General features: G+C 55.0%; 2 protein-coding genes across 2 annotated transcripts; both read right to left on the bottom strand.

Moving 5' to 3' along the window:
* Positions 1–74: 74 nt before the first annotated feature.
* GUITHDRAFT_165694 (hypothetical protein) lies at positions 75–2,960 on the bottom strand (the record flags this gene model as incomplete). The annotated part of the gene is made up of 15 exons (XM_005823487.1): positions 2,878–2,960; positions 2,742–2,826; positions 2,390–2,607; positions 2,061–2,133; positions 1,971–2,012; positions 1,801–1,855; positions 1,590–1,664; positions 1,487–1,534; positions 1,280–1,324; positions 1,176–1,232; positions 1,052–1,120; positions 956–995; positions 620–674; positions 311–383; positions 75–104 (listed from the first exon to the last, which is right to left on the bottom strand). Exons 1-15 carry the CDS (start codon positions 2,948–2,950, stop codon positions 75–77), a joined length of 1,038 nt encoding a protein of 345 aa, XP_005823544.1. The 5' UTR covers positions 2,951–2,960.
* Positions 2,961–5,148: 2,188 nt separating this feature from the next.
* On the bottom strand, positions 5,149–6,892 carry GUITHDRAFT_165693 (hypothetical protein; the record flags this gene model as incomplete). Its single annotated transcript, XM_005823486.1, has 7 exons — positions 6,608–6,892; positions 6,125–6,554; positions 5,979–6,008; positions 5,769–5,805; positions 5,675–5,716; positions 5,419–5,468; positions 5,149–5,283 (listed from the first exon to the last, which is right to left on the bottom strand). The coding sequence occupies exons 1-7, from the start codon at positions 6,685–6,687 to the stop codon at positions 5,149–5,151; spliced, it is 804 nt and encodes a 267-aa protein (XP_005823543.1). The 5' UTR covers positions 6,688–6,892.
* Positions 6,893–11,549: the final 4,657 nt, after the last annotated feature.

Here is an 11,549-nt window from a genome sequence, read left to right as displayed (position 1 = left end):
TTGCAGAAGGCAGGAAAAGGAGAGAGCGGATAGCACCAGCTCGTCCAGTGAGGACACGGTCATGTCTGCTCCCGTTAGCTCCCATCGCGCGTATCTGCCAAGAACTGCAACGACCTGAAAGCAGAGAAAATAAGGCAGCGGAAGAGAAAGATGAGGGGAGGAGGGGAGGAGGGAAGAAGGGGAGGAGAGGATGCGGGAAGGGGAGGAGGGGAGGAGGGAAGAGGAGAGAGGACGAGGGAAAGAGAGAAAGGAAGAGCAGGAGGGTGGAGAAGGAGGATACGAGAGTGCGGGAATGAGGGGGAGGACTCACTTGAGCAGATATGTCATGGGCGGAGCTGATGCTTTCCGGATCGTCATCAAAGATCACGCAGAACTGAGGAGGTCTGGCGATGATGGCAGTGAGAAGCGATGAGGCGAGTGCAAGATAAGGATGTGATTGTACAGCAAGAGGTGGAGGACAAGGAAGCGGGTGCAGACTGATCGGAAGGAGAGGGGGGGGGGGGGGGGGGGGGCGAGGGCGAGGCGAAGGAGAAGGCTGAGAGGAAGTGGGGGGAGCAGGAGCAGACAGGTAGGACAGGAGAGAGGTGAAGGAGAGAGAAGCTTTTCGTGCACGTCAAACCTGTTCAGCTTGAGAGCTGCGCTGAGATACATCTGTGCTCGGGTGTCGCAGTCATCTGCCAGCAAGGTAAGACACGAGAAGGGGAAATGGGCGAGGAATGTAGACGGAGCAAGGAGGGACGTGGAGTGACAGAGGGAGCAAACGGCAGGAAAGTGATAGGAGACGAGAGTGCAAGGGAGGGGAAGCGAAGGAAGAGGAAGAGGAAGAGGAAGAGGAAGAGGAAGAGGACGAGGAAGAGGAAGAGGAAGGAGAATGAGGGGAAAGAACGGGAAAAGGAAGGGAAGGGAAGAGTATGGGTGGGAAGCGACTTGAAAGGATGGAGGGCAAGTCAATTACCTTCAGCCGTTACCATCGCAATGCTATATTGCGAGATTCCCTAGGGGCCAACGAGGGTGAGCAGGTGGGGAGAGAGGCGAGGGGAAGCAGGAACACCATCTTGGTGAGCGAGACGTTGAGGGAGTTGACGTCCATCTCAGAGCAGACGCAGATCGGAATGGAGGCCTGTCGCAAGCCACATCACTGTGAGACAGAGCAGATCGTGCCCGATGGCCATCACCTTGTACAGCTTCTCCAGCCACTCCTTCGTCTCCTCCAAACAAGCATGATCGTATTGCTGGCAGGTTGTCAAGCTCGCAGGCCCTGCCAGAGCTTGAGTTTCACCTGCCAGCACTCGAAGAAGAGCTCGGCCTTGCGGAAAGCAATCCTCTGAGCAACGAAGCATCGTCAGGCGCCATTGCCTGCCTGCCTCCTCCCTCTCCCCCTCCTACTCTCTCGCTCCTCCCTCTCCCCCTCCTACTCTCTCGCTCCTCTCTCCCTCCCTGCGAGCTGGCTGCTGCATGACAACTCGATCACATCCTTCTCCCTCACCTTGGTGTCTCCCCAGTCTTGAGTCCAGTACATGACTCTCTGAATCGCCTGGACGCAGATCACACGGTCTCACAACTATCAGGAGCAGGACAGCATGTCACACTTTCTCTGCCGGCATCGTCATCGCCATCTTCACATCGTTCTCCTCGGGGATCCGCAAGTTCATCTCCTCCGCAACCTAGGCAGGTGAAATTTTAGGCCGGCAAAAAGATCGGATTTCGCATGAAGAAGTTCAGAAGGACGGATTGAAAGGTTGGAATTTTGCGGGGGGATTTTCAGGAAGTTGGGTACAAATCGATGTTTCTCTCTTCCACCTTGGTCCAGGCCGACTTGTGGATGGGAAGAGTGTCTGATAGGACCCCTTCGAACCTGCCAGCGCCAGGGGAAAGTGAGGAAAGTAAAGGGAAAACGGTTCAAGGAAGATGACAAAAGCGAAAACAGAACATAACCCGAGATCGACAGGACAATAAGTGAGCAGTCTGACCTGAAGATCGCTCCGAAGGCTTCATCCGGATGAAGTTTCAGCCTGCTGTGACTCAGGCGTTCACGTCGCTAGGCCATGGGCATCGGATACCGATGACGGTCAAGTCCAGTCGGTCTTAGCAGCTCATTCAGCTCATCCGGGCTCGCGAGGTTCGATCCTGTCACTGGGTACAACAAGTGAGAGGGGCGAGGTGGAAACCTCCATCGTGCAACACTGCATGCACGGACGACAAAGTAGATACAGTTGAGATGATGCAGCTCCTACACGTCGCAAGATATCCCACATGAAACGGAAAGATGCCTCATTATGACACATCGTATCATGTCACATACAGAAAGATGCCAGCACGGCTGCGACGCGCAACAGGGCACATCTTTTCACAGTATTTTCATCACGATTGGGCTGCACGCTGTACTGACCAGGATGGTAATCTCTGATCGGGCTGTTCCTGTCATCCCATTCACTTTGCCGCCTTCCTGCCTCTGACCTGCAAGGAGGGAGTGAGACTGGGCACGCTCCCGGTCGAATCAACCCGGGGGACGCGGGGGACCTTTGCTTCTTGGGAGACTCTTCAAAGTCATCATCAACTGGAGGAATTCCACCAGGTGGAAGGAAGACGTTGCGCACGCTGGAAGATCTGCGGGACGAGGAGCAGCTAGTCAAGGGATACATCAACCGCACCAGGGAGAGAGGGAGGGAGGGAGGAAGGGAGGGAGAAAGAGAGGGAGGGAGGGAGGGAGGGAAGGAGCGTGGGTTGAATCCAAGACATACCGGGGCCTCTTGCTCGCAACGCTCTTCTTGATTTGAGCACGCCCAACTCCACTCAATGCTGCATGATGGGCAACGTTGACGTACCCTGGCGAGACATGGTCATGCCGAGCGAAAATCATGCTGATATTAGGGGAACCTTCGCAGAGGACGTCGAAGAGCAGGACAACTCCCAGACTCAAGAATGCAAGGTTGCACGACGACAGTCTCATTCGTGTTAGGTGTTTGTTCGGATTCGCTACAACCCCTTCGCTAGGAACAAATCCATCTGCAGTAGGATAGGTCAGGAGGTGGCCAACATAATCTCGAAAAATCGAGAAATGCAAGGAAAAATCACGAAAGTAAAATTTCAAGCATGCAGTTCTAGTACCACGCTCTCGTGAACCAAAATATCAATATCACTAGACAAGGATCCAATCAGAGAACTGCTCTTGCTCTCAATAATCCTGTAGCGAAAGCTCTTTCGCTCCTAGCAGAATCAAAGGGGGCTTGAAAAGAACGGATTTTTCTTCTGACAACAAACTTCTACAGCAATAACCTGTTCTTTTACCATAAAGGTTTCTACTCTTGCGCAGCAGGCTGCAGGACACTAATCAGAGATATTCATATCAGCAGCCAGCGGTTTTGCTCCCAATTACCCACGACGACCTGATAAGTCGCAGCTGCAACCCACTGCAACGAGGGCGTCGCAAATACATCCAACTCACTCATCTCTTCTGTGTATTGTTCAACGTTCGCATTTTCTTTTCCCTCTCCTCTCCTTCAAGTTTGCTCTTCCCTCCCTCTGTCAGGAATACACCTGCTTCCCTTTCATTCAGTTGGGAGTCCTGACTCGAACTATCATCTCCCCGCTCTTCTCTGTATCCCGTCTTCTCCCATCGGTTTTAGCTCTGCACCCACTCCCTGCGCATGATGTGTCCTGATTCGCTCATGCCATTCTCTTCGGTCCTCTTCTTCCTCCTCTCCCCAGCTCTGTTGCCCTCTCCCATGCATGGCGCTTGTGTGGGGCATAGAATCAGCACGGAAATGCAGGTGGGGTAGTGATTCGGTGGGGTAGGGTAGTATGGAAATGGGGTACAGATTTCAATTTAGAGGTACCTCGTTGCAATTAGACTACCCTACCCGTGATTTCAAATCAAAAAAATGGTCTGCTCAAAATGGTCTGAACTTTCAAAATATTCTGGTAAAAATACCCCTTTCAAGTTGAACTTCTGACTGTATTTTCATTCCAATTTCCAATATTAGAAATCAAACAGACTTGAGGGTGCGTTGAGTAACTTTCCAGGGTCATCAACAAAGTCTGGGGGTAGGGGTACATAAAGGTACGGGTACATGAGTCAGTCACAGGATTGAAGGTGGGTACCAGGGGTGCAACACCGTGTTTTAAGACATCGAGAACTGGAGTCCAGTGGTAGGGTACTTGTACTAGACTGAGGGTAGGGTAGGGTCCTCCGTGGAAACACAAGGAAATTGTACGGGTGGGTGGTAAAGTTTTCAGGGTACCCTTGGGAACTATGGGGTAGGGTTTGCAATTTACACATGTACACGAGGGTGGGTCCATCGATAATCTAGGTACATTGCATATACCTGGCTACATCAACCGGAAAAATGGGGGGTACTGTGATAGTGTTGAAGGGGGTGGAGGAAACAGGAATAATTTTCAAGGGGTAGGGTGATCAATTTGAATGGTACAGGTAGGGTTACAATCAAAAGTCCTAACACCAGGGGTCCTAACACTAGGGGTACTTGGGATACTGACCCCACCACCCCACAGCAGAGAAACGAAAAGAAATGTTCTGTACACAGAACATTTGATCACTGGAACGGGCCGGGGCCGCGCGGCCGGCCGGGCGTGTCAACTTAGTTTCAATGTGACGCCGGGGCCCGCGCCAGCCGACTAGCCCAGCCTACGCCGATCACGTCAGGCTTGGCGCGGCAGTCGCCGCGGCAGCTGACCGGCGGCCGGGCGGCCGCTCCGATCATCGGATGCCCGGTCGCGGCAGCCCGCCGTGGGCCGCCATCGGACCGTCCGGCGACCGTCGGACCGTACTCAGGCTCCGTCAACAGTGTGATTCAAGCCTCAGATAACTTGGCAGAGCGGCGCCGGGCCGCCGGATCACGCCGTCGGTCAATCACTTTTTCAGTTGAATGCCGCAGTGCCGCGGTGGCCCGGCCGGGCCCTGGCCCGCACCCGGTCACCGGGTGGCACGTCACCGTACGGTGACCGGCCCGTGACTCCGTCATCATCATGAGTCCCGACTCGGCGAGTCGGCGGAGTCCCGGCTTGGCCGACGTGACCGGGTCGGATTGAAAAGTCTTACCGGACGGTCCGTGTTTTAGTTGAGTTCTACAGTACATCATCCTGATCCAACCAGTGCCGCGCTCCGTGTGCCACCAGCACCAACCAACTCTAGTCTTCGATCTTCGAGTCCCCCTGCTCATTGAACGGTGAGAACGTACTCTTTGAAGAGTCGGCGATGGTGCCGCAGGCAGTGAGATCACTCTTCACCTCGAATTCGAACGAGTACGACGCACTTTCCCTGCTCTGATCCATCGCACTCAGGTCAACGTCCCCCGTAGTTGCTGACCGCTCCTTTTCTCTTTGAGACTCCCTCCCTTCTTCACCCTGGACTTGTGGCGTCAACCGAGCACTTACTCTGTGACATGAAGAAGACGGCACCTTGGCGTTGGCAGCTGCAGATTCATGCAGGTCGTTCAGTTTGTCGGCGTCTACATCACACAGCGAGTCAGGTCGTGGAGGAGAAGACGATACTGAACAATGCGGGGCGCGGGAGCGGGAGGGGGGAGCAAGAAATCGGAAGGAAAGGTCGATGGGTTCAACCTCCATCCAGGATCGGCGGTGCCGATTCTGCTCCATTCCTGTTCCTATCCCACTCTCAGTATGGCAGGGAGGAAGATGAGGCGACCGAGCAGACCTTGGGCCTTTGTGTGAGTTGAGCGAAGGTAGTGGCCTCCTCCTGCACAAGCAAGTGAGGCGTTCAGACGGCGGCTGATGTGCTGAAGCTTCACCGCAGAACTTTGGTGTGCCCGCTCCCGGATGACATTTCTGCACCATGCTGTCAGTGAGTGAAAGAGCATGGCAGGACGGCGGTAGAAGGAGGGAGGGGAGGAAGGAGGGAAGGGAGGAAGGAGGGCGAGACTAAGACGGTCGAAGAGGCAACAACGACAATGCAGTGGGAGGGAGTGGAAAGGAAGGAGGGAGTGCAACGAAAGTCTCACCAGAGACACGACTTCGAAGGCTTTCTTTCCCTACGTCGAGCTCGTCATGTGAATCTTTGGCGGTTAAGGAGTGGAAGGAGTCACGAGCGGGGAAGACCTTAAACGTCGTAAGGTGAAGGGAAAACTATTTCTTGCATCCTGCTCACCTGGTTGGGGTATTTACAGATGTGAGACATGAGACTGTGTGTCCTGTTTGTGTGTTTATCCCATTCTGCCAAGCTGTAATATGGCTTTGCTTCCCGCAATCTCCGTCCAATCAGCTGATTCTGCTCGATGAGCTTGTCATTCCTTCTCTTCCTGGCACGTTCACCGTCCAGCGCAGGGCAGTTTAGATTTGTGTGCTCTCCAAAGACGGAATCTGCTGCATTCCTGACCATGATTCTGCTCATCTTGTCGAGGAGACGGAAGTTCTCCTTCTCGATCGCGCTGTACCGCTGGAAGTCCATCTCTCGCTTTTTCCGGTTGAACTGCAAATGCTTCATGTTTGTCGTCGCCGGGGGTTTGTTATCAATCATTGGCTTCATGTTCTTCAACCTGCTCTTGTGCAGCTCTGTCTTGTGATCAAAATCTTTCTTCCTGACCACCGATGCATCGTCAGGTTTTCCTGTTGAGCAAAGTTCGCATTTCACCTGAGCACGTCCAACCCTGATAGGTGGGACTCAAGCCCAGTCAGAGGTGGGCGGTAGCGCATCAGCATGGAACTCGGCATGGCCGGCTTCAGATCTCGGCCAGGTGTGTCTCGTACGCTGAACTGCAACTCTCCGTCTAAACCAAAGGAGCGGAGGACGATATGTCTTGGTAAGGAAAAGGATGAAGATATGAGAGTATCCCAGCAAGCAGCCCGAATGTGATGAGCCTGATGAAGGTCTGAGGGCGTCAGGACGACATCTCTGATCCTCTCTTCTCCTCCTCCGTCCAGTCTCCCGCTCCTCCTCTCAGCATGCGGGAGCCGTTAGGTACCGCTGCCAGGGGAAACCGTAGGAAACGATCCTGTTAGGGACAAAAATGATGTAAATGATTGTTGCCGGATTATCGCAGGCCAGCACGGTCCGGTCACCGTGCACTGAGTGCCAGAGCCTGAGGGCCCGGCCCGGGCTCAGCGGCCCACTCCGATGCCCGCCACTGATCCGGGGAGTCCGCACTGTACTACTGACGGTACTCGCCGTTTGGCCGGCTGAGTGCGACCTTTACTCAAAGTTAAGTTAAAAATCAGTACTACGGCGAGTCGGAGGACAATCAGGCCCTGAAGTCCGGGACTGAGTCCGGGAGTCCCGGACTCGGAGAGTCCGAAGGAGGCTTGACCCTGACACTGTCGCACAGGCGGGCCAAACGGCCGGGCGAGCCTTCAGTCGGAAGAGAAAAGACAGCGACTCGGAGAGTGCGACAGTTCGGAAGGCAAGTTGGCACGGTTGACGCCGGTCAGCCCATACGGCAGTGGCGGCTGAGCCGGGTCACTGAGTCAACTTGCGGCCTCCTCCCAGTTTGGGCCTCGTACTGATTTTTAACTTAACTTTGAGTAACTGAGAAGTTACTCAACTTCTCAGTAACTGAGAAGTTACCGTACTCTCGCGGCCGGGGCCCGGGGCGGGCAGCGGCCTCGGACGCCGTCACCAACGGGCCGACTCAGGCGCGGCCGTGACTCTTACTTCACTCACAGAGTCAGACGCCGGCGTGACGCCGGTCACGCCGTGGCCCGCCGCCGCGGCGTGGCCGGCCGGGCACCCGCGGCCCCGCACGCGGCCCGGCCCGGGCGCTGATCGGACAAAAAGCCGGAACGGCAACCCAGGCCGGGCCACCGTGTGACCGGGCGGCGGCCGGGCTCAGTGGGCCCGGCGGCGGCCGCCAGCGGCAGATTTCCGAACTCGGAAGTCACTGGCACCGGGGACCGGGAAGTTGATGTTGGCAACACGGCCACCGTGAACTGGCGGCTTGATTCAGTCGCAGAGGCTGAAAGTAACTCGGAGCCTGACTAGAATGATAAGTACTACTTCGCGGCACGGGCCGTCACTCGGGCGGCGGCTGCCGGTGACCGTTGTGCACACAGTGCCGCAAACTTGAAAACGGTTCTGCAAGTTTACACCGTCAGTACCTAACTGGCCAGGCACAGGCTCACAGTGACTGCCGGGCAGGCAGGCAACTGCGGCACTGCAGGCAGCCGGGACTCCCGGGGGAAGCACTGCAGGCACTGGGAGGCAGCTTGGCAGGCAGGCAGGCAGGCAGGCAGGCAGGCAGGCAGGCAGGCAGGCAGGCAGGCAGGCAGCTACTGCCACTTGACCTCCTGAAACTCACGTGAGGTGGACTTCGGTTCGCGTGTTGACACCCTGCAACTCACAACGTCTGAAGGGCAGGCACGCAATTTCAAGAGTGACTTGACCATTGCGACATTGTGGCCCTGACAAACGAAAGAGCGCTCCATGGGAGATACAAACGAGCTTATGGTGCGAGAGAACTATAGAGCAGCAAGGAGTACACAACACTGAGTTTGCTCTCGTACACTCGTAGGCATCAATGACATTATTCAAGAACTGATCTGAGCCTAGATAATGCTGATCAAAGGTAATTGACAGTAACCAGAAGTCCTTTGACAAGATGGAAGCAGCTGCCTGCGTGTTTGCTGCGTCAGTTCAGCACCTACATCTCATATTCCGCTAGCCCTGCACAGACAGACCTCTTGAACATGATCTCTTGTACACTGTTGGTCAAAATGCCAAAGTTGAGCAGCAAATGGAACAAGTCAATCTCGGCTCGAAGTTCCTCTACTTTTACTGCTAGATCACAATGCTTATGGCAGCATTAACCACACACCCTCGTCAGTGGAGACGACATCGGCGTTTCTTAGCAAAAGGTATTCGTAGTCCACTTGCACGTCATGAACCGAGCAGCAAGCATTCGAAAAAATTCGATCCCTCAGCAGCGACATCTATTGCGACCAAGGAAAGTTTTCCTGCATCATTCGACGCGAGAAATTGAGAGCAAATGGTGGCAGCGACTCTTTCAGCTCTCAACAGGCAACCATCAACTAGCTCCTCATTCTCCTCCTCTCAGTTCCTCGTCACTCAACCATGCTCATCTTATCTGAATCTGCATGAAAGTCTCATGAAAGTCTCCGGCTCTTCCCTTCATCTGCCCTCCAACATGCAGCACGGGTCTAACTTCCAGCCCCGGCCTCCACTTCCATACCAAACAACCATGCTCGACCGCCCTCATCCTCTCCGTCCTTCCCTCCTTCAAATGACCCTCCTTCAGCCAGGGCGATATTTCTGCTACTCCTCTCCCTCCCTCTCTCCTTTTATCCTCCCTCCCCTCCCGCGCGCGCGCACGTTCTATGTGCTAACTAACGAATCTGCATACTTGGTTGTTCTCTTCCCTTTTTTTTTATTCTTTTTTTTTTAGTTTCCGCTTTTCCAAATTTTTATTTTGCTCCTCCGAGGGCAACGTGTCCTCAGTAGGTCCTAGGAACCGTATGTACACTACGCAGAGGGTCACAACCCTACTGAATGTACTAGTTGCTCATCTCAACCGGCACACCCCCCGTGGTCACTACCCCTTACATCTCCTGAAAAGCATACCCCTACCACCACCCCACCCCAACTGACCGATATGCTACCACCTATTTGGTTGGTCATCATCCGAGCTGGTTATCTGACCCCTGGAGCATCGACACCACCCCTGTATCCGGCTGGTTGTCGTGTACCTACACCATGGTTCATTGTTCCGAATAACCCCCACCGCCCCCTGGGGATGCCCACCTCTAGTCAGACATTTTTACTCCAATCGATCGGTTGACTTCTTGAAAAGAAGTCTTTTCGATAATCAAAATGCCTTTTCCAGGCTTTTACGACGACCACAAGCTACCAACTTTACTACACACTCCGCATCTCCCCGCCCCGTGTCCTTCCGCACCCCCCCCACCCTTCTCCGCTCCCTCCGCTCCCTCCGCTCCCTCCGCTCCCTCCGCTCCCTCCGCTCTCCTCCCTCTTGCGCTGCTTGCCCTTCTTGCGACTTGACTGCTCTTCGTGAGTTCAGCCGCTGCCCTCTTCTCGCCTGTACTTTCTCCCGCTGGCGCGTGAAGTTGAAAGTTCGGTCCTGAAGCACCCCTCCGTGCAATCTTGCTCTTTCCTTCCCTCCTTGTCTTTGTAACGCAATACCTACTTCATTCTCCCTCGCTTTCCTAGTGTACCCCCCCAAGTATTCTTGGATTGCACGATCGGTCAATTCAGATACGTTCTCTGCAGCGAGCCAGATCTAGTCATGGATAGCGCCGCCAGTACTAGTCCGCCCTACCTCCAAGATACCGCGACAATGAAAAGCAACAGAAGAAAGAAAACTTCAGAACTCACGGTCGATTTCATCCAGAGCCTGTTCGTCATGCGACAACAGGAAGCTGCTGACTTGCTGGTACGTTGTCGAGATCGCCGACGCGGCGTCGTCGGTTTCTCCTCCTCTCTTCTAACATCTCGTCTCAGGGCTTCTCTATCACGACGATGAAGCACGTCTGCCGGCGACTGGGCATCCAAAAGTGGCCTTACTCGCGCCTGAGACCAAGGGTTGGGACAGGGAGGGAAGAGGTAGTCGTTGCCCTTGCTCGATCGCAAGCGAAGAAGAATGCTCGCACACAAAACCAGCTACAAAGTGATGTGAGTGATGTGATGCTTGACGACACGAAGGAAGTCACATCGAGCTCCTGGGTACACGAAGAGGCACTTGGGCAATGGAGCATGGAGATGGGACAGTTGTTCAAAGATGCTTTCGACCATATCGAGAATAGGGGATAGTTTCCTTCGATGCGTCAGTGCGGCGGGTTGGACAGATTGAAGGTGGTGTTGTAAGGTTTATTTACAGACGATCCCAGTACAGAGCCGCAGTTTGTTTCAAGTCACAAGTAAATCACAACAGATCAAAGTCGCAAGCACTCAAATCACTTGCCAGTTTAATCGGACAGTCACTGCCCGCCCGGCGGAATCCAGATCAATGATGAGGAGCATTACTAACATCCGTTACGGCAGTTTGAACTTTTTACTCAAAGTTAAGTTAAAAATCAGTACGAGGACAAAGGCAGTACTACGACGGTACGGTGCGGCCCCCGTCTCCAGCCCGGCGGGGCGGCCCTGCCCGCCGCGGCATGTCAGTGTGGCAGTGCGGCGCGCCGCCGAGTGCCACAGCTGAGCCGGGCTGTGCTCCGAGACTCTGAGAGGCTCGCCGAGACCGTTGAGTCGACTCAGCTTCTGTGAGTCGGCGTCCGATCACTGTGTCGGAGCCTCCCAGGCTCGCCGCCTCTCCTGATTGCCACTGGGTCCTCGTACCGTGATCGGACCTTTAACTTGACTTAAAACGTTCGGAGCACTACTTGAAGACAGTCACCGTACGCCGGTCTACTAGAGTCGGCCGGCGCCGAAACTCAGTGAAAGTTGCCGTACGGTACGGTGACTAGTCACTGAGAGCCTCGGACGGCCGGGTACCGCCCCCGGCGGCCCGGGCCCGGCCCCGGGCCGCGGCCGGCGCCGCGGGGCCGCGGGCGCGCCCGGACGCGGCGCTGGCTGATAATACCGCGGCGTCTGGCGGCGCGGGCGC

This window comes from Guillardia theta, assembly GCF_000315625.1.
Source record: "Guillardia theta CCMP2712 unplaced genomic scaffold GUITHscaffold_107, whole genome shotgun sequence".
Lineage (NCBI taxonomy): Eukaryota > Cryptophyceae > Pyrenomonadales > Geminigeraceae > Guillardia > Guillardia theta.
The sequence above is the reverse complement of the archived record's forward strand: the minus strand, read 5'-3'. Positions and strand labels throughout refer to the sequence as shown.